The sequence below is a fragment of the Pseudoliparis swirei genome, chromosome 2 (assembly GCF_029220125.1).
Source record: "Pseudoliparis swirei isolate HS2019 ecotype Mariana Trench chromosome 2, NWPU_hadal_v1, whole genome shotgun sequence".
NCBI classification, from domain to species: domain Eukaryota; kingdom Metazoa; phylum Chordata; class Actinopteri; order Perciformes; family Liparidae; genus Pseudoliparis; species Pseudoliparis swirei.
The window spans coordinates 3982493-4005481 of record NC_079389.1 but is presented as its reverse complement, the minus strand read 5'-3'; the positions used below and the strand labels follow the sequence as shown (position 1 = coordinate 4005481).

Here is a 22989-nt window from a genome sequence, read left to right as displayed (position 1 = left end):
GTTGCCGACGTATCTGGGCGGCCGCCCGGCAGCTCCTCATCCGCCAAGGAGACCGGGTCAAAAGGGCCGCCGACCGGAGAAGACGGCCCGCCCCTGCGTACCAGCCGGGCCAGAAAGTGTGGCTCTCAGCCAAGAACCTCTCCCTCAAAGGCCTCTCAAAGAAACTGGCACCGCGCTTCGTGGGGCCATTCCCCATCACCAAGATTATCGGGCCTGCAGCGGTTCACCTTTGTCTGCCCCGGGCTCTCCGGGTCCACCCGACATTCCATGTCAGTCAGGTCAAGCCAGTCAGGGAGAGCTCCATGGTCCCGCCCCTCCCGCCCCCTCCTCCTCCTGAAGTGATAGACGGGGGTCCTGTCTACAAGGTCAAGAGATTATTAGCTGTGCGCAACCGTGGTCGGGGCAAGCAGTACCTGGTGGACTGGCAGGGGTACGGCCCGGAGGAGCGTCAATGGGTCCCATCCCGGTTCATACTGGATCGGTCCCTCATAGAAGACTTTGTGAAGGACCATCCTGAACTGCCTGGGCCGTCAGGAGTCGGCCCTTAGGGGGGGGGGTACTGTCACACCGTGGTGAAGCTTGTCTTGTGTTTTTGTCTTGTAACTTCCTGTTTTATTTTGAAGTCTAACTGTCCTCTCGTTTCAGGTCACTTGCCCTTCCTCATGTGTCACCGGTCTGATTGTCTCCCCTGATCCCTGATCCCTTTTTGTAAACCAAACCTCGAAAGAATGATTTTTGTTGTAGTTTTCATAGTCCAGCCTTTTATTTCTTAGTACCTTGTTTAGCCTCCACCTCTTAGGAGAGTTTTTGTTTGGAATTAATAACCTGCTCACTGACGCCTCAGCATTTGAGTCCTGATCGGAATCTCGGCCTGACAGGATTTATGTCACGTGAACAAGAGATACGAGTAAAGACAACACAAATATATACAATTAAACATGCATTATCTTCAGCTTCACTCCATATTCAGAGCTGACCACGCTTCACTACGACTATGAACAGTCTACAGTGTAATGTTTTTACACAATGTAGTTTGTGGGTCAAACCAACGCAGGACTTTCACCCAGGAGTATCCCATGTACGACATATACGTACTTACTTTAAGCGTGTAGCATGACTTAAAACGTGGCGTGGACTAAAGGGGCCCAGTATGCCATTAGAACTGCTTGTCGGGTGGTTAAATACCTTTTGGACCCCCCCCTCAACACATATTCCATATCTAAAGCTTCAGTTCTGGTATTCTCGCTCATCCGTAAAGCTTTTTGTGGAGAAAAGAAAAACCTAAATATCTCTTCATTGCTGCATTATGTCCCACATCTCAGACAGCTGTGGCTATTCCCAAAAAAATTGGCTTTGGCATAGAAACAAAAAAAATAATATCCAAAGGGCAGTAAAAATGCTCAACTTGCAGTTTGCTCATACTCAGATTGTATTTCTCCCCCCCCCTCCCCAAGAGATAACAGTGGTACAGTCCAGTCTGGGAGATGGCATCATGGTGTCATGTGGAGACGGGAGGTGAGAGAGGCTGGAGACGAATTACAGGGTTGCAAAATATCCTCCAGCACAGGAAGCTTAGCGGGGTTTTGTTTGTCTTCTGAATAGATATTGTTGTATTATTTTGGCTGACATGTAGATATTTTACTTTGCAACACAGGGGAGGAGGGGGGGGGGGCTTCTGATTGACGGCACGAATGCTGCATTCAGGGACCGGCTGATAGTATCTGAATGAGATCATCATTGGGAGGCTGGCGTGCTTTACGACCGTTGGCTTCCCATTGGAGTTACGTAACAACGTAACTCCAATGGGAAGGGGGGGGGGGGGTCAGATTGTGAAAGGAGTCGTGCAGCCAGGCCAATAACTCGCATCACCTTCTTGTCTTTGGGGAACTACGTGAACTTCGGGAGGTGGGAGTTCATCTTTGTAACTTAAATGGACGAAAACTCACTCACTTTTGCAGACCGCCATGTCGTGGCTCAAGCAATCTCCCTTTTCAATGGAATATAATATTTGCCGTAGAGAGTGAGGACAAAACGCCAGCAAAGTGGACGTACCGATGAATTCAAGTAACGTAAAACAATGTTAGTTTAATTTGGCTTTTCTCTCAGAAAGACTGACAGAAAACAAAGAGTGTTGATTGGTCTGTGTCTGAACAATTCAATTCAATTCAGTTTATTTGTAAAGCCCAATATTACAAATTTGTCTCGGAGTGCTTTACAATCTGTACACAGACATCCCTGCCCCAAAACCTCACATCGGATCAGGAAAAACTCCCAAATAACCCTTCAGGGGGAAAAAAAGGGAAGAAACCTTCAGGAGAGCAACAGAGGAGGATCCCTCTCCAGGATGGACAGATGCAATAGATGTCATGTGTACAGAAGGACAGATTTAGAGTTTAAATACATTCAATGAATATGACAGAGTGTATGAATAGTTCGTAGTAGGCAAATTCCACGATGGAGACCTCCACGATCCATCAGGCAGATGGAGGTAGAGGAGGAGTGGGCGGAGTCTCAACAGTGGGCGGAGTCTCAACAGGACAGTGGCGTAGTCGGGAGCAGGAATTCCACGACCCAGACCTCGACGATCCATCAGGCAGATAGGATCTATGTCGTCTCATAGGGTCCGATGACCCCATGAGACGTGAAGTCAAAAGGACTCCGGGGAGAAAGCAGAGTTAGTAATGTGTGATGGAGAGATGAAAATTCATCCCTAAGGAGAGAGAGAAGAGGAGATAGGTGCTCAGTGCATCCTAAAACGTCCCCCGGCAGCTATAAGCCTATAGCAGCATATCAAGGGGCTGGACCAGGTGAACCTGATTCAGCCCTAACTATAAGCTCTGTCAAAGAGGAAGGTCTTAAGTCTACTCTTAACCCTCCTGTTATGTTCGTTTCTTACATACAGCCGTGATGTTCCCGGGTCAATTTGACCCGGTTAATGTTGAATCATCCAAAAGTGATCAGAAACCAAAACATTCTAAAAACTATAGTTTGTACCTCATCACCAACAACATTACTAACAATTAAATCAGTTTTTAGTGGAATTGAGTTATTTGCCCCTCCATAGATCAGAGTTCAATCAGGATCACTCACTCGTTTTTAATGAAAAATACATGTTCAAACTATTTTTTAGGTACATTGAAAAAATCTAAATCTAAATTGCATTAGTCTACCATAACATGTATTTTCTCCTAAATTTTATTTGCATTTTGTACGTTTTTTTTTTTCATGGGGTGATGTAGATAAATAGAGATGAGACACCTGTGCTGTTCAGGGTCATAATGACCCGCCCACTAAAAATCAAGCCAAATGAGTCATAAAGGATTTGTATTGAAAGTAAACGTTAGTTATGTTTATTTTTAGTGTTAAGATGCATAAATTATATGATAAAAGATGACCAAAGGCCAGCACACAGTCATCCTCTTGGTGCAGTCGTATGTATCTGCAGAGTGTAATGTTGTAGGACTTCTCAGCAACCATTTTGTATGTTTGGCCCTCCCCTGATACGTGTGAGTGGAGTTTTCACGCAGGGAAAAATAAAGGTTCCCGTCAAAATAGTTTCTGTATTTCTCGCACAGGTGCGGTCGTTAGAAAGAGAATGTGTGTGGGTCTGAGATTGGGATGAGACAGGGTGTGTGTCTCTCCCAGTCAGACAGAAAGTATATTAGAAGTACTATACTACATATTTATTAGTTGAGACATGAAAGAAACCCTCACATTAGTGTCCCATGTCCAATAAAGGTGTATTTAGGGGGAAAGTTAGGAGATGATAAACATGGTCTGTAAAGTGTGTGTGTGTGTGTGTTGGTGTCTGTGCGTGCGTGTGTTAGTGTGTGTGTTGGTGTGTGTGTTGGTATGAGTGTGTGTGTTGAAACTTGGTGGGAGGGAGTAAGAAAGACTGCCCTACATTTACAAAGAAAGAAATAGTCTAAACGTGACTCTTTTGGTGACTTTTAGCCTTCACTTTCACAGCCGGGTCAAATTGACCCGGGAACATCATCTCTGTTATATAAACCTGCAGGGGGGGGGTTGCAAATACATGATATTATTTTAGTATTTTTTTTTACGTTGATTACACTAAATAAGGTAAGCAGAAGAAGTTTTATACAGAAATAGTACTTAGAAGTATTTTTCCTAGATTTTCAAACTTTGAAACGGGTCAATTTGACCCGCAACATAACAGGAGGGTTAAACGAGGTGACTGTGTCTGCCTCCCGGACTGAAATTGGAAGCTGGTTCCATAAAAGAGGAGCTTGATAACTAAAGGCTCTGGCTCCCATTCTACTTTTTAAGACTCTAGGAACTACAAGTAGTCCCGCATTTAGTGAGCGCAGCTCTCTAGTGGGGCAATATGGTACTACAAGCTCCTAAAGATATGATGGTGCATCACCAATCAAGGCTTTGTACGTTAAGAGAAGAATTTTAAAAGTGATTCTTGATTTTATGGGTAGCCAGTGCAGAGCAGCTAGTGCAGGAGTGATGTGATCTCTTTTCTTAGTTTTAGTGAGAACACGAGCTGCAGCATTCTGGATCAACTGGAGGGACCTAAGAGACTTATTAGAGCAGCCTGATAATAAGGAGTTGCAGTAATCCAGTCTCGAAGTAACGAACGCGTGAAACAATTTTTCTGCATCTTTTTGAGACAAGATGTGCCTGATTTTTGAAATATTACGTAGATGAAAGAATGCAGTCCTTGAGATTTGCTTTACGTGGGAGTTAAAGGACAAGTCCCGATCAAAGATAACGCCAAGATTCTTTACAGTGGTGTTGGATGCCAGGGCAATGCAGTCTACAGAAACCACATCACCAGATAATTGATCTCTGAGGTGCTCAGGGCCGAGTAAAATTACTTCGTTTTTGTCTGAGTTTAACATCAAGAAGTTGCAGGTCAGCCATGTTTTTATGTCTTTAAGACATGCTTGAATTTTACTTAGTTGGTTGGTTTCCTCTGGTTTTATCCATCGATATAGTTGAGTATCATCTGCATAGCAATGAAAGTTTATGGAGTGTTTCCTGATAATATTGTCCAAAGGAAGCATGTATAAGGTAAATAAAATTGGTCCAAGCACAGAACCTTGTGGAACTCCGTGATTAACGTTGGTGGTTATCGAGGCGTCATCTGAGATCCATCAGATCAATAGGATTTAAACCAAATTAGTGCCGTGCCTGAAATGCCAATCGACTGCTCCAGTCTCTGTAACAGGATGTCATGGTCAATGGTGTCGAATGCAGCACTAAGGTCTAACAAGACCAGTACAGAGATGAGTCCTTTATCTGCTGCCATTAAGAGGTCATTTGTAATTTTCACCAGTGCTGTGGTGTTTTCTAAATCCTGACTGAAACTCCTCAAATAAACTATTATGATGTAGAAAGTCACAGGTAGCGCAGGCAGTGGCAAAAGGTACGCTGGAAAGTTCAGCACGAACACACAAGACAAGGCAGAGGACTGAAGTGGCTCTATGGGTCAAACGGTGGCTCAGTGTTTAGCACTGTCGCCTCACAGCAAGAACGCCCTGGGTTCGAATCCCGGTCGTTCCAGGTCCTTTCTGTGTGGAGTTTGCATGTTCTCCTCGTGCCTGCGTGGGTTTCCTCCGGGTACTCCGGTTTCCCCCACCATCATAAAGACATGCACCGCAGCCTCACCCCGGTTCGTATGGATGTGAATGAATGTTGGTGGTGGTCGGAGGGGCCGTAGGCGCTGATTGGCTGCCACGCTTCCATCAGTCTGCCCCAGGGCAGCTGTGGCTACTGATGTAGCTTACCACCACTGGGATGACTGTGTGTGTGTGACTACTGGACTTTGGACTCTGTAAAGCGACTTTGGGTGCCTTGAGAAGCGCTATATAAAATAAATGATTATTATTATTATTACTATATGACAATCTATGTATTTACAGAGTCAGGTGACATTGTATAAAAGAGCAAATAAATCAGCGTAAGGGGGAGTTCGAGGCGGAAGGATAGGAACCCCCCAAAAAAGACAGAACTTCTCCAGAGTGATCTCGGGGAAGGCGATTAAGTCGGCATCACTTTCAGGGTCGTTCCACATGTCACGAGAAGCCATTCAAGCGTTTTGCATGTCATTTATCACAAAGCAAGCTAACGTTTCCATTTATTTTGCATGACAAAAGACAGACCCAAAGGAAGGGTGTCGGACATATGGAGGACTTAAGATGTCTTCAGTATAAATAAATAAATAAATGTATTAATAAATATAGGAATAAATAAATAAATGCTTACATAAATGTAATAAAAACAGGAATAAATAAATATATGCTTAAATAAATGCTTAAATATATAAATAGTTATACCTTAACAGGACATCATTAAATAAATCTACTTCTACATTTCTTTGTCTCTATTTATGTGTCCACACGTATTTCTTTATTTATTTATGCGTGACATTTATGTGTCCTTGTATGCAAATGAGCTGGGGCGGTATTTATTTATTTATACATTTATTTAAGCATTTATTTATTTATTCCTGTATTTATTTATTTATACATTTATTTAAGCATTTATTTATTATTGTATTCATTCATGCATTTATTTATTTATACTTAAGACATTTTAAGCCCTCCATACGGACACACTCTGCGATGTACAATCTGAAGAACCTAGGTGCTCCGGGTTTTATCCATGAGTGCAATGCTATAGAGAAGAACCAGACAGAGACCGTGCACCTGTTACACCGATTTAAAACGATAGCTTTGGCAGATAAAAACACCCACGCCTTAAGCCCCGCCCCCTACAGTACATCAGAAGGTCAAAAGGGTAAATGCTACCAGAGGATTTCCTCTTTCCACATCTTCCACATGGCCGTGCTGCTATACATAGCCTCAAACGCCCCCTCCCCCCCAACAACATTATTTGGCTCACTTAACCTGACAGTTGAAACTTTGCATCAGTCTCTAACGTTATTCCTATTTTGAGTACGTACACACACACACACACACACACACACAAACACGATCATCTGCAATTGTAGCTTCGTCTCCGGTAGCTCCGGAGGGATGATCCATGTTTCAAAGCTTATTATATATGTTGCAGATGAACCACGGCCGGCTTGCCCGATGTTTGAGCTATTTCATTTGAGCTTTCATCATTGGTGCTATATCATTTCCCTCTTATCGTTATGTACAAAAAGCGAGTTGTAAAGCAGATGTGTCCGATGAGACCCCGAACACTCCCTTTCTGACCCTTATCTCAGTGCGCACAGGTGTCGGACCACAAACATGGCAACCCAAACACATCACTCCAGCACGGATCCTGCCGATTCTTTTTTGTTTGTACAGCTGAAGCACCGACCGGATGAAAGGCGTCGACGACGCTCTGCAGATGCTGAGCAGATGACGGACGGCCATCAGAGAGCCATCGAAAAACAAACACACCCTTGGTTGTTTTGTTTTTTTGGCCCATTATGATCACTTCTTTTACAAAGTGCCTTGAGGCCGTTACATTTTCAGACTCGGTATATAATGGCTACACTCAGGGCAACATTAACCATCACCTCTCCGGTTAAATTGGGGAAAGGATAATTTTTTGGGGATGAAGGAAAGACAAAATTATGCATGAGAGCCTACAACCTGAGAGAGGGCGACACACAGTTTGACGTAAGTGGTCCTTTGACACAACCCTGACATATCACACTGGACGTTGACTTGGTGAACGTGTTAGCCAACAGTTGCTAACGTGCAGCACCGTGAGCGATCATCTTGGAGTCCTGTTTCTAGCAAGTCCAATATTTACACTTCTTTTAGGTCGACACCAACTCAGAGTGAAATTCCAGCTCTGCAAAACCAAAACAATGAGCTGAGAGAGGAAACACAACATCCATTAAAGCTTTAAAAGTTGTTTTAGGTTCCTCCCCATGAACGCACAGTTGTTACTTTTAGATTTAAATTGTATTTATTTAAAAATATATATATAATATATATTTCTTTCTTAAATGTAATATGCCCTGCTATTTTATATTTTACATGTTCTTTGTTTTTTTAATTCTTAAATGTAATATGCCCTGCTATTTTATATTTTACATTTCCTTTGTTTATTAAATTATTAAATGTAATATGCCCTGCTATTTTATATTTTACATTTACTTTGTTTTTTTAATTCTTAAATGTAATATGCCCTGCTATATTATTTTATTGTGTATTTCTAAAGAATAAAAAGTTTAGCTCCTGCTTTAATAAATCTCCCCCTGTGGATGAATAAAATGCAATAATAAAATACGCAATTCAAAGAAACTCAGATTTAATTTTTCAAAACATTTGAAACTGAGTTTAGATTTATTTTCAAAGGACATGGCGTGATCTGAATCCCATCAGCGGCATGTTGTCATACGTGTGGCTGAGATTAAGCAGAAAGAGAAGGAAAACACATACATGTCAAGAAACCCTGCCATCATCAGCTCAGCGTCCAACATCCAACAGACCACAGACACCCTCAGAAACAGCTGCTCTGCATTTGCACCTCAAGCCAAATAAATATCCAAACGTGTTCCAGATCAACTTCATCGGCCACATCGCAGTTGGATACGCACGAGGGGCGAATGTTTGTTTGTGATTGCTGTAAAAAAGGCTGCAACGGCGACAATCTGCCATCATAAATCAAATGAGCACATTATTAAGCCAATAACTGCCGTCTTTGATCCTTCCTGCAGAGCACAGGACCCAAATGTTCTATTGTTCACAGCCAAATGTGGAAATCAGCAATAATGGAAGCTGCAGTGTTTGCAATTATGGGATGGAAGTTGCCGTCTTGTATATACGTTTCTACCCACAGAGACATCACATTACATTTCATTTAGCTGACTCTTTTATCCAAAGAGACTTACAATCATGTGACATTCACACACCGTAGACACAGCTGCAGGGAGCAACTCAGGGTTAAGTGTCTTGCTCAAGGACACATGGACTAGGGTGAGGGTTCGACCGCCAACCCCCTGATTGAAAGACGGACCTGCTGACCAGTGGCGGTGCGTCCATAGAGGGCGCTAGGGCGCCGCCCCTCTTAAAATTTTGAGATGGAAAAAAAAAGAAGAAAGAAATATAATATATACTGTCAAAAAACATTATATACCAAATCATTTAAATAGTAAATATACCGTGTTGATGCGCTAAATGTGTGTGGGAGACCGTCAGCCTGTCAACAACCACTTAAGTTAAATGTGACATAAATAATATATCGCCATTCATCATCACTGAGAGAAGCCCCTCCCCATTTTTGGGGCGCCGGCCCAACGTGTGTGTGTGGCAGCGAGCAAACATTTCACGGTCGTTTCGGCAAGGACGGCTTCTCATTGGCGGATGAAACGTGAATCTTGGGGCGCATAAATGTGCGCTCATTGGCCAATGACATCGTTTTATTATTTCACGTGATTGGACTATTCGGCCAATCAGAGACCCGTATCGTTCCCTCAGCCCAGAGAGCTCCACGGAGCTAAGGGAGCAGGTTGCTAACGGAGCTGTTAGCTGGAGGCTCAGTGATTAATGCGCTGTTTAGTTCCCCCTGTCTGTTGTTCCAAAGTCCTGGGACAGAAACTCTCTGGACTACAACGGGGTGAGGGATCTAAAGAGCTTCAGACAAGTGTAAAGCACGAATCTTGCCGCAGTTATCTAGCTAAGACCATGGAGCTAACTAGCTAACAGCATGAAGCTAACCCTGTTTGCAGAGCAGCAGAAGGAGACTGAACTGGCATCGAAAACACAACGAAGAAGTTCTGAAAAACTTACACAACCGGTCAAAAGTTTTTAAAACACCTCAATTTCTTAAGGTTTTATTGAAATGTACACGGTTTAATTTTTCAATGTGTTTGTTTTTCAGTTTTTGGTAACCTAAACTTCTTTTGTTTCACCTCTGGCAGTTTGCTGCTGGACTTGAACTGCTTGAATTTCAATAAAAACTGGGGGAAATGTGGGTGTTCTAAAACTTTTCACCGGTAGTTTCAGGCGGGGTCAAAACAGGGAGGTCCGTCAAAAACGGGCAAACAAATCCGAGAAGGGGCAAAAATCCAGGGTCAACGGGTCATGTATTCTTCCCTCAAAGCATCAACAGCACACTGAATGCACTTTATTTACCTTTTTCCTTTTCTCACACAGAGGGTTCCAGTGCTTTAAATCTACTCTCAGTTCAATAAATACACAACAGAGCAGAAGGTGTACATGTTGTTTCACAAATAAGACACAGCGCAGCAGAATGATGCAGGAATCAATAAAGTTACTTCTGACTATTCCAGGTATGTTTCACATCTTTAACATATTGTCATGTATTTATTATTTAAATGGCGAGACACGGGTGTGGTTTGAGTTCTAGAGGACAGTAACCAATCATATGAATAGCACAACAACGACACCTTATGAATGTCCCTAAAGAGGAAGTTGTGCCCCAGCATCAGGAACTCAAAGGGAAGATTCACAATACTGACGAGCAGGAGACGTGGTTCTGTAAGGGTTACAGGTACTGGAACCCAAAAGCACGACACGAAAACAGGAATGCAGGAGGAGGCTCTTTACTGAGTGATTCAGGCGGGGTCTGAACCGGGTGGTCCGTCAAACAAGGCAACAAATTCAAGAAGGGGGAGGCAAAAATCTTAAGTCGGGTCAACAGGCAAACAGGGTCGTAACGGGCAGGTCAGAATTAGTATTTAGGAATTCGCTGGAGAGTTTGGCAACGACACACAAGACCAGGGGTCCCCCAACTTTTCCCTTCTCTGATGGGGGCCGGAGTCAGTGTGACGATCGCAGGGGTGCCTAAATGTAAACATTTATTGTTTTCCAGAAAGCCACACATAACCAAATATTAAGAACCCTTTCCGGGATCTTGACAGAAAAAAGTCAGGAAATAAATAACACTATTTATGAAATAAATAATCACCAAATACCCCTGTCTGTGTTCTTCACAGAAAAAAGTCTATAGGATTTGCATGGCCAGATGAAAAAAAAAACATAATGCGTCTCTAGTATTGTTCAGGGGCCGGGCCAAATGTGAAGGCGGGCCGTGTCTGGCCCGCAGGCCATAGTTTGGGAACCACTGCACAAGACAATCTGTCAAAGGACAAGTGGAAGTGAGGGAGCTAAATAGTGAGGGACTAATGAGGGGATGGGCTGCAGGTGAGAAGGGCGTGAGGACCAGGTGAAGGGAATGAGGGACTAACGAGGTGATCAGAGGCAGGTGAGAAGGGCGTGAGGACCAGGTAAAGTTAATGAGAGACAGTCAGGTGAGGATGACAGGGTCTGGAATGACAGGAGAGTTAATGAAGCAGGCAGGATGAATATGAAGGTGGGGAAATTGTGACAGGTTCACTCCAAAAATCTTAATTTTTACACTTAATAATCACAACAAAGATCATAGTACACACCAACTGCTACTAATAAAAGAGCCATACATACAACTATTTAAAGAGAGATGTGTGTGACCTCTGTGAGATGTGTCCTAGCCAAATGAATGTCATTGGGCATTGTTTATTTAATATAGCAATACATATGTATATATTTATGTTTATTTATGAATATAGAAATATATATATAATTATGTATTTAAATATATTTAAAATATATATTTCTTCAATATGTATATATATACTCATCGACATATATATTAAAGAATTAGATTTTAAAAAACATCTCTCTCTCTCTCTTTATATATATGAAATAAATCTATATATATTTTTAAAAAGTGTATACATATATAAATACATATACATATACATATATATTTGTATTTTCTTTCTAATTAACAGACGTCAAACTCAAACTTTTAAAACCTTTAGAAGGATTCACGTTTCACTGACTGTTGGAGATAATACTGTCGATGTGTTTATGCTTTTATGATATACTTGTGCATTTAGTCAGAGACAGTAAAGTTCATTATAACTAAGGAATTAATATCAGTTTGACACTTTTCACCATTATGACAAGAGAAGAATTTACTAGACACGTTTTCATGAGACTAAAAACCTGTTGGATGTAAACTGTGTGGACAAAGAGAGTCGAGGTGCTTGGACTTCCACTACATCCTGGTTATCAGGAGGAGGGCGCCCCCTGGTGGTGAGCTTCACTTTCACGTTTCACTATAGAAGAGACATTTAAAGTGATATAAATTCACACGTCAGTCTGCTCTATGGAGGACTTAAAATGACTTAAGTATAAATAAATAAATGCATGAATAAATATAGGAATAAATAAATAAATGCTTAAATACATGTTTAAATAAATAAATACAGGAATAAATAAATAAATGCTTAAATAACTGTATAACTAAATAAATAAATACAGGAATGAATAAATATAAGTTATAACTCAACAGGACATCATTAAATAAATGTATGAGTTATAACTTATATTTATTCATTCCTGTATTTATTTAATTATACATTTATTCTTGTATTCATTTAAACATTTATTCTTGTATTCATTTAAACATTTATTTAAGCATTTATTTATTTATTCCTGTATTTATTTATGCATTTATTTATTTATTCTTGTATGTATTCATGTATTTACTTAAGTCATTTAAAGTCCTCCATATGCTCACAGGAGTCACCCGCTGTAACACGGATGCTGGGTTCAGGGCACATGGGGAATGTGGTAGAGAAGAGCTTCCACTTTACAAACAGTTTTCTCATCAGCTCTCATGTTGTAAATAGTATTTCTGGAATGTGAGGTTTGAGGCTGTGGGTTAAAGTTTCTCTGACTTCTTTAATTATGAAGAAAGAACATAGTAATACTTGTAAATAATCAACTCCACAGTATCTGTTGTCTCATGTGTGTCAGGACTCAACAAATCCTCCACAGACCCAAACATGACCAGAGTACTATTATCATTGTAAAGGTTCTTAAGTGTGTGTGATGAATCTTTTGTAGACAAACAAACTCGTGGTTGTAAACATCAACAAGTGATATCAAACTCTCTCATTTCTCTGTGACAAACATGTTTTAGAGGAAAGTTTAAAGCACAAAGACTGACTGGCAAATGTTCTCTGGTCTCAACATGAACTCTGGACTTTGTGGTGTTTCAGGAGGAAAACTGACTCAGTTATTCTCTCATTAGTTTAATATGTTATATATTAGCTTCATATGAAACCCTGAAAATAAGATAAGAAGAAAGTACTTTGTTCATTCTTGAATCAAGAAATACTTCATCATGTAAACCTGAATCTCAGTTATGTAAAAGAATAATGAGAGATTTCCTTATTGATTATGATACTTTATTTTTGAATTCAACACAGTGCATCATTTGTATGTTGATTCAGACAACAACGACAACGACATCAACAACAACAACAACAACAACAACAACATTTAGTCTCTTAAATTAATGAACACAAATGTATTAATAGAAGAACTAAATATCTCCCTTAAAGAAGCTCTGGTGCTTTCTCTCTTTAAGACCCATGCAGAGGAAGAGAAAATTAAATTGAAGAATACATCAATAACAATATTCATCAAACATTTAGAGCTCAGAGCATTTCACATTTCCCTGCAGATAAATATGAGTTCAGGTAAACAAAGACCATCATGAGCAGTGAGAGCCTCCATGACTCAACACACACAGGAAGGAGCGCCACCTACAGGAACTCAGACACCTACACAACAACAAGGAGAAGATGGACAAGTCCCGCCCACAAGGTTTGATTGACAGGTGAAGAAAAGTCTGCTCTCAGCGACAATGATGGAAACGAAATAAGTTTAAGAGTTAAAACACAGACTTTAACCAGCTGTCCCTGAACTCACTTCTGTCTATTTGAGTTTACTGAACTTAGCAGCGACTCCAGGATAATAAAACTTAAGTCCAGCAGAGAGAGGCTGAGTGAATGTGGTCTGGACTCTGTGGAGGAGAGTCGTGGTGTCAGAGACACTGTAGAAGGACAGAATACCTGCTCTGTGATCCAGGTACACTCCTAATCTGTGGACCAGAGATGGAAGTTTGGTCTTCGTTGTCAACCAATTTAAAACTGGCTTTGTTACAACGTAACGCTCAAGATTTATTCTTGAATCCAAACACACATTAATCTTCGCTCCCTGTTCTGCTGATATTCTTGTTTGAGACGGCTACAAAAACTCCTCTTCCTCTCCACTCAACCTCCCAGTAACAACGTCCAGTCAGACTCTCTCTACTCAGGACCTGATAACATCCACTGAACCTGTCTGAGTGACTAGAATAAGACTGTTCTTCTCTCATTAATGCTGCTTTTCTGTTCCCATCCGATAATAACAGATGTGTGTTTGCTGTGTTTGGATCCAGAGTGATGTCACGTGAATACCTTAAGAATCCAGCTTTGGTCTTGGGCTCTGCTTGTGAAGGGGACTCTGAGGAAAAACACATATAAATCACCTCAAACATTAAAGAAATGACCGATTTCTTTAATCATTTAGGACTTTTACTTGAAAAAATGTCCTAATTGATACATTCAAATTGTTTGATTGCCAGGCTAGGGGAATTCAGATATGTCTTGAACACATCTGCATCAGTCATTTCCTGGAACTCTTGGGGAAATATACGGACAGGTGGACAGATTGACAAGTGACTTTTTTTGCTCGGTCCCGATGCGCGCACACGGAGCTCTGTGGCGCGCGAGACGGAGATCGATAAGTGTTAACGCAACGCGAAGAGACAGAAATGACATGCTGCTGTGGAGATACGATCAACAACAGACGTTTAGTTTAATAAAAGAACAAAGACGTGCTCTAGAGAACATGTCAGGGGGCGGGCCAATCTTTTTAATGTCATGCGATCTACCGACACTACGCCGCGATCGACTGGCAGGTCGCGATCGACGTGTTGAGACCCCTGATCTACAGGAAGTAGAAGTCGTAACAAGGTTTCCGGAGGTGAACCTGCGGAAGGATCATTACCGATGAACAGACCGTCTGCATGAGAGTGGACAGAGTTCAGATTGAAGTGGTATATTGGAAGCGCATTTTCCAAGTGACTTTTTTTTCGTCCCGACGACCAACAACAGACAGATTGGAAGCTCATTCTGCGCATGCGTTAAATGCGTTAAAAATAAATAACTAGTTAAACCTGTAATTGAATTAACTGAGTTAACGCGTTATTTTTCACAGCACTATATATATATATATATATATATATATATATATATACACTACCGTTCAAAAGTTTGGGATCACTTAGAAATGTCCTTATTTTTCAAAGAAAAGCATTGTTTTTTTCAATGAAGATAACATTAAATCAATCAGAAATACACTCTATACATTGTTAATGTGGTAAATGACTATTCTAGGTGGAAACGTCTGGTTTTTAATGAAATATCTCCATAGGTGTATAGAGGCCCATTTCCATCAACTATCACTCCAGTGTTCTAATGGTACATTGTGTTTGCTAATCGCCTTAGAAGACTAATGGATGATTAGAAAACCCTTGAAAACCCTTGTACAATTATGTTAGCACAGCTGAAAACAGTTATGCTGGAGATATAAGCTATACAACTGGCCTTCCTTTGAGCTAGTTGATTTTCTGGAGCATCACATTTGTGGGTTCGATAAGACTCTCAAAATGGCCAGAAAAAAAGAACTTTCATGTGAAATTCGCCAGTCTATTCTTGTTCTTAGAAATGAAGGCTATTCCATGCGAGAAATTGCAAAGAAACAGAAAATGTCCTACAGCGGTGTGTACTACTCCCTTCAGAGAACAGCACAAACGGGCTCTAACCAGAGCAGAAAGAGAAGTGGGAGGCCCCGGTGCACAACTCAGCAAGAAGACAAGTACATTAGAGTCTCTAGTTTGAGAAATAGACGCCTCACAGGTCCTCAACTGGCAGCTTCTTTAAATGGTACCATAAACGCCAGTGTCAACGTCGACAGTGAAGAGGCGACTCCGGGATGCTGGCCTTCTAGGCAGAGTGGCAAAAAAAAGCCAGATCTGAGACTGGCCAATAAAAGAAAAGATTGGTATGGGCAAAAGAACACAGGCATTGGACAGAGGAAGATTGGAAAAAGGTGTTATGGACAGATGAATCCAAGTTTGAGGTGTTTGGATCACACAGAAGAACATTTGTGAGACGCAGAACAGGTGAAAAGATGCTGGAAGAGTGCCTGACACCATCTGTCAAGCATGGTGGAGGTCATGTGATGGTCTGGGGCTGCTTTGGTGCTGGTAAAGTGGGAGATTTGTACCAGGTAAAGGGATTTTAAATAAGGAAGGCTATCACTCCATTTTGCAACGCCATGCCATACCCTGTGGGCAGCGCTTGATTGGAGCCAATTTCCTCCTCCAACAGGACAATGACCCAAAGCACACCTCCACATTGTGCAAGAACTATTTAGGGAAGAAGCAGGCAGCTGGTATGCTGTCTGTAATGGAGTGGCCAGCACAGTCACCAGATCTCAACCCCATTGAGCTGTTGTGGGAGCAGCTTGACCGTATGGTCCAAGAAGTGCCCATCAAGCCAATCCAACTTGTGGCAGGTGCTTCAGGAAGCGTGGGGTGACATTTCAACAGATTACCTCAACAAATTAACAGCTAGAATGCCAAAGGTCTGCAATGCTGTAATTGCTGCAAAAGGAGCATTCTTTGACGAAAGCAAAGTTTGAAGAAAAAAATTAATACTTCAAATAAAAATCATTATTTCTAACCTTGTCAATGTCTTGACTATATTTTCTATACATTTTGCAACTCATTTGATAAATAAAAGTGTGAGTTTTCATGGAAAACACGAAATTGTCTGGGTGATCCCAAACTTTTGAACGGTAGTGTATATATATATATATATATATATATATATATATACATAGTAGAAACGATGACACACTCGAGAGTCCTGGAAGTCCCCCAGAGTCCCTTTGAGACTATAAGAGAACTGAAACTGGGCACTTCACAGATGATGGGAATCAGGCTCCGGATGCGCGTGAATTAAGTTTAACAACATTTAATGGTAAGAAGTATAAACAAACAATTAAGGCTCACGATCGTGGGTTTCGTGGTGATGTGGGCTCAACAGGAACGAGCTCGAAGGACCCGGGTCAAGACGAAAGAGAAAGATCTTTCCCCAGTACAGAGTATTAGTCGCAAAATCAGCCAATCACCTCCTCTCAAAGGTTAGTCCATCCTCTAACACCTTCCTGTTGGCTCAAAGTCCCGCTATCATAAATGGAGGGGTCAAACGTCATGAACCCCAGGTCAAAACATCACTTCCGTCAAGTCGCTAGACAAGTATTTTCACAATAAAAGTCCCGTCTGTTATTGTCCGCATTAAAGTCACTTCACGGGCTTCAACCGGCTTCGACAATTTGAAATACTAAACATACATTCACTCTCATGCAACATACATTCATTCTTGCCATTTACAGTTGCATAGAGTAAACAGTACCCCTATTCATAACACATTAATAATAATAATATTCTCCCTAATATTTCCTATTATAATATCTTTCTATATGTATTAATTTAAAGACTACAGAATCGAAATAAACTATTACAACCTAACAAGACCGAGGACCGGTCCATCTCTGAGCTCAGAAGAAAATGGAAAGCAACAGCCGTGATCCCAAGATGTCATATAAATGTTAGATTATCGCTTGAATTTAAGATTGTTTACGGACATATGTATTATATTGTATATTTGAGTGTTGAACAGAATCAGGTCAGTTTTTCCTCTTTTTTTTGTTATAACGCCAGACTGATATTATTTTAGTATCAGGATAGCACACTATTTAAATGTTTTCTTTCCTTTAATTTGCCAATACCTCTGCATTTTTATTTAAAACTTTCACTTTGGATTCTGTAAAAACTGTGACGAACTTTATACGCCAGTTGCATTTTATTAAGACCCATTTTGAGTCCTGATTGGGGGGATTTGGGACTTCCTGTCTGACTTTGCTTTGTAATAAACCGAGCCCAGAGTTGGTTTGTGCTTCCAGGATCATCCACTGGCACCACGGAACAAACCGGATCATTTACTGAAGTAAAATATATTATATCATTATAAGAATAGTATATGTCTTATCAGTAAATGTCCTGCAGTGAGAAGGCCGGTCATCACTGCTCCAGCCTCTAGTGAGGATGTGCTCCTTCAGGTAACTGTGGTAAACCGTAAAGATCATTATTTCAAGATTGTTTAATCCTAATAATCAATTGAGAACAATTATGTTTTAATAATAATGATGAAAAATCACATTCAGGACAACCCTCATCCCTAAACCATGACGTAACCCAGACTGTCCCCGCCGGGGGGGAGGGGGGCGTTCAAGGCGGCTCGGCTGTCGTTGCAAAGGGCGTGGGCATCGCTGTTGATGTTCTTACGTCGCTGCATGGATCCTCCGGGTGCGGAGGAGGTCTTCTTCACCTCGCGGCTGCGCGTGATCTTCGGCACCTGCGGGGGAAGCTGATGAAGAAGAGGCGCCGCATCGGCTTTTTTATTTTGTATTTACTCGACTCCGACCGAGCGTCGGACACGCGAACGCAACCTCCGCCCGGGATGGATTTGGAGACTTCCAGACACGATGACATAAGATCAATAAACAGATAGACCTCCACCCCCCCCCCCCTCTCTCTCAACCGGTGACGTTGCGTCTGCAGACCCCCCTCATGGCCTCCACGCGCGCTGCCAGTTGAGGAGGAGGAGAAGAGGAGCACCCAGTATGGCGGCGAGCGCGTCCCAGCCGCTCTGCCAGCCGTGCGTTTACCACGAAGCCTTCAAAGGTGAGTCCCGGGGCGGCGCACCTGTGTACCACGACGACGTGTTCCTCACACCGCGGGCACGAGCAGCGGCGCAGTCTCTCCGGTGCTCGGTGATTACGCGCAGGAACGGGGGGGGGGGCGTCCCATTTCAACGCGCTGACTGCTCCCCTCCATCCTTCCTCTAGGACCTGTAGGATATATGACGCATGCCCCCCCCCCCTCTCCCTCCCTTCAGTGAGTTTGTGTTCGCTGTGAAGGTTGAGATGTCATGTGGTTGCTGTGTGGTCAGTGGAGCTGCAGGTGAGGAGACCTCTGATGCCGGTCCAGCTGAGTCCGGAGCAGGTGGGCCTGGAGATGTTGTGTCTGTGCGGGCAGCTGGACCTCCTCATCAGGGCCCAGATGCAGCAGGTAGAGCCCTAAACTTCAAAGATCACCTTGAACTCCTGCACTGTGTGTCCCGGTTTCATCCGTGTCTGTTTAACCATCAAGGAAGTCACATTTCATCTTAAAAACATATTCAAATGAGCGCCATGCATCTCCGTCAGCTTCAACCAAACAACATACAACTCTAGTTCAAGTTGGTTTAGTTTACTTTTGCATTCTGCTGCTGGAAACAAGCTAAAGAATCATCTCTGCTCATTGGCTTTTATTGGGAGGGGGTGGAGCTTCTTTAAGAGAGCTCTCATTAGCCAGGAGCACACATCCAGATAGTACACATTTAGGCCGTGCACCAATTTTCTTCTAAAATTTGATTAAATTGTGCACACACACACACACACACACACACCTTAGACTGACGGAGGTCACTCGCAGCTAGAATCTCGATTATGTGCATCTTTATCCCAACATGCTAAAACCCCTGCGGTGCGTTCAGGTCCACTGTGAGCACCGTCCTGCTGCTCATGAGCTCTTCACATCTTTCTCTTCACCTCCTCCCTTTTTACATTTTATTTGTTCTTTCCGCTGATGTGGTCCTCCGTGGTGCGGCTGTGTTTCCAGTTCCAGGAGCAGTTGGGTCAGGGCTGCAGCCCGGAGGAGGAGGACACGTTCCAGGCTCAGGGGTCCGAGATTCTGGACCAGATGCTGCAGTGCCTTGAACATCTGCCGAAGCCCATGCCCCAGCTGGAGGTAGACGAGCCGATGTGTCTGAGTGAAGTGTAGCTCCCTTAATGGGGCTTCAACGCGGGGGGGCTCGTGTGTTTCCACAGGACTACCTGGACATGGTGGGGCTGTCGGTGATGTTCCCCCGGGTGGAGGTGTTCCTGATTCAAGGCAGCCCCGTGGACATGCTGGAGAGCCCCGCGATGGACGGTAGGAGGAGGAGGAGGAGGAGGAGGAGGAGGAGGAGGAAGCAGCACATTTATGTTTTTCATGCATATGTAACGGATGTGAAACGGGCATGGAAGAAGTCGACTCAGATGGTGGATTTTCCCAGCACTTATTTATTCTGCAGAAGACAACAGAACACACACATTTGCCTTCTGATCTGTCTCTGCACTTCCACTTCCCTCAGCAATATAAAACCATTGTCCATGGAAGACAGGACCACATTAAATCTAAATAATAACAATTCTCATCAAAAACCATGACATGTAACATACAAGGGGAAACAGCGACCCCTAATGGACAAAATAAATAACTACATGAGCTAGAGTAATTTCAGCAGAAACAGCGAAAATTCTAACTTTGAACAAAAGGGAAACACATCCCTGCAGAAGACAACAGAACACACACATTTGCCTTCTGGTCTGTCTCTGCACTTCCACTTCCTAGACACGCAAAACAACACAATTTACACAAGGAAAATATACGTCGGGGCGACCGGATGTAGCTAAACAAACGGCGCCAAAGTGGCTCAATGAGACCGCCACCAAATGTATATTTTGACGGTCTAAATGACACGACAGCTGGACGTCGTGATCGTATTAGCGACCATTACTGTATGTAACATAAACGGTTACTTTTTATTCAAGAATATAGCCAAAATAGTGCGACATCGTTTTTCACTCAACTCACCCTCAGCAATATAAAACCATTGTGAGGGAAAGACGGGACTCAGGAGCAGGAAGTGCAACAGAGATGGAAAGCAATTTCTGCAGGAAACAGATTTTTAAAAATAACGCTAAATAAAAATAGCTAATTAAAATAAAATTCACAAACACTCAACAATATCGTTGAACAACAAACAAAAATAAAATACAATACATTGAAAACAAGAAAAGACAGAGTGCATTTCTAACTCTGTTACGCATATATCTTTTAAATGTCAAGTATCAGGGCTTTCATTATTCGAGCTGAGATTCAGTTCACGACGCGTTAAAAAAACAAAACAATGAAGTACAAAGCTGTCGACAAGCAGCTGGTTTCTGATTTAATATCAAAAGGCGAAGATATTTGCCTTTTTTTTTACTCTTTGAAAACGTCAGTTACGATCAACTTTGCAAAAGGAAGATTTCACACACGATACACTGGAGACGCATCCTGGCGCCTCGTTGTAGAAGAACACCGATAAACGGTAGTTTACGAAAAAATATAAATAAATGGGCTCCCCCTTGCCTTCACATTAAATGTATACACACGATAAAACACTCATCATCCTCCACGGCGAGCGCATCCGGCTGATAACCCGCCTGTGCTTTTATGTCCCGGTATGAATGTGGGACCGACTATTTTTTTTAACACTATGGTAACACTACCTGCTCTCCAGTGGAGGAGCTACATCATCATACCGGCTGTTCACGTGATTCAAATGCATCTTCCTCCTCCTCCTCACCCGCCATGAAGAAATGGACTCACGTGAGCCGATGCTTCCTCTTCCTGCAGAATACTTCTCCCACGTCGCCAGACTGAACCAGCTCCTGGTGTTGAGTCAGCAGCTGGAGGAAGACATCAGGCACCTGGGAAGTCACAGATACATCGCCCACCAGCTGTCGGTCATCTATGTGAGGAGGAAACATTCCCGTCATGCATCGCCCCCGCCGGCGTCCGAAATACACGAGGGCAAAGGGAAAAACTGCCCCTAAAAAATATAATTTTGCCCCCGACATCACGAAAGGGGCAACAAATGCCCCCAGAGTTTAGATAATTTAATAGCGTTTTGTTTTTGTTCTTTGCTGTGTGTGTATCTGTAGTTCCTGTACTCGGTAGGTACACAGAAAAATCAATAAATATCATTTTTTATTATAGAAAAACTAAGAAATAAGTTATAATTGTTGATAGTTGTTTACAAATTTAATAATAGCCACAAAGAAATAAGAAGAACATTGAATATAATTGTCATATTTATGTTTTGTTTGTTTTTTGTTAAAACAATCTAAGAAAACTCTTTGAATCTGTAGACTACTGCCTAATAGTCTAATTGTTGCCTTTTTAATGACAATTGCTCCTATACTGTAAGCATACTGTAGCATAAATAAGTGTATTTATTATTTTTAACAAAGGTTAAATGTTACTTCACAAGTTTCAAAAAGTGACCCAATTTCTTTTTAAATGCCCCTGGATTTCAGTCAATGGGGGTAAAAACGGACCCCTCAAAGATAGTTAAATGTCCACCCTGACCCTTCGCCCTCTTCTTGTCCCACTGTGCTTTTTGAACGCGTCTCTTCCTCTCCTCTTCCTCTCCTCTCCTCCTGGCAGCAAGTCGTCAGCTCCTTCAGAGGAATTCAGGCTTTCTCCGAAATGAAGAAAGACATCGAGGCCAACTTCAAACAGGTGAAGCGGTCTCTGGCAGCGGAGGAAGGCACCAGGCACTCGCCGCAGCTCGCCACCCACTACATCAACTGGTGAGTCAAGAGTCCACGCATTAGGTTGATGACGATGATGACGATGACGATGATGCTGCTTAGTGGAGCAACCGACTGACGTGAACTCTGCTCCCCGCGTATAGGATCTTAGAGCTGACTGAAGGCTTAACGACGGTGGTGTTGACGCTGCCGGAGGAGCTCACGGAAGACATCGAGCAGGCCGTGACCTTCGTGTCCCAGTTCCTTTCCTAACCCCCCCCCCCCCCCCCCCCCAATAAAACAGACGCCTCTACATCTCCGATGCTCTCGGGCATTTCTGGAGATTCTCAATGAACTGGTGTCGTCACGACTGTGAGAAAGGTGCTACGGATGCTCTATTTACAAATCATGTAGGTCTTTTTAATATATCGCTCCCCCCCACCTCCCCCGAATGTGGACCGTATTAGTCCCCTGTGTTGAGTCAATCGGAGATGAATGTAATGTATGAATCCCTCCTTGCACTACTGTTATATCAACTGTTATGCTTTTCTTTCTTTTTTTAACCTAAAGTGGAATAATAATAAAATTGAAGGAAAATAGGGAAATGTGTTTGTGTCCTCCCTGTCCCGAG

At 42.4% G+C, this 22989-nt stretch overlaps 1 protein-coding gene across 1 annotated transcript; it reads left to right on the top strand.

Annotated features, from left to right (window-relative positions):
- Positions 1-18582: 18582 nt before the first annotated feature.
- On the top strand, positions 18583-22631 carry si:ch211-218d20.15 (uncharacterized). The gene is made up of 7 exons (XM_056426868.1): positions 18583-18657; positions 18926-19044; positions 19636-19764; positions 19845-19947; positions 21460-21578; positions 22273-22418; positions 22523-22631. The coding sequence occupies exons 1-7, from the start codon at positions 18597-18599 to the stop codon at positions 22629-22631; spliced, it is 786 nt and encodes a 261-aa protein (XP_056282843.1). The 5' UTR covers positions 18583-18596.
- Positions 22632-22989: the final 358 nt, after the last annotated feature.

Bases quoted from the DNA above. Each gene is read 5' to 3' on its own strand.
- si:ch211-218d20.15 (XM_056426868.1), top strand. From the start codon at position 18,597: ATGGCGGCGAGCGCGTCCCAGCCGCTCTGCCAGCCGTGCGTTTACCAC. The intron at 19,765-19,844 runs GTAGACGAGCCG...GTGTTTCCACAG, and splicing joins AGCCCATGCCCCAGCTGGAG to GACTACCTGGACATGGTGGG. The intron at 22,419-22,522 runs GTGAGTCAAGAG...CCCCGCGTATAG, and splicing joins GCCACCCACTACATCAACTG to GATCTTAGAGCTGACTGAAG.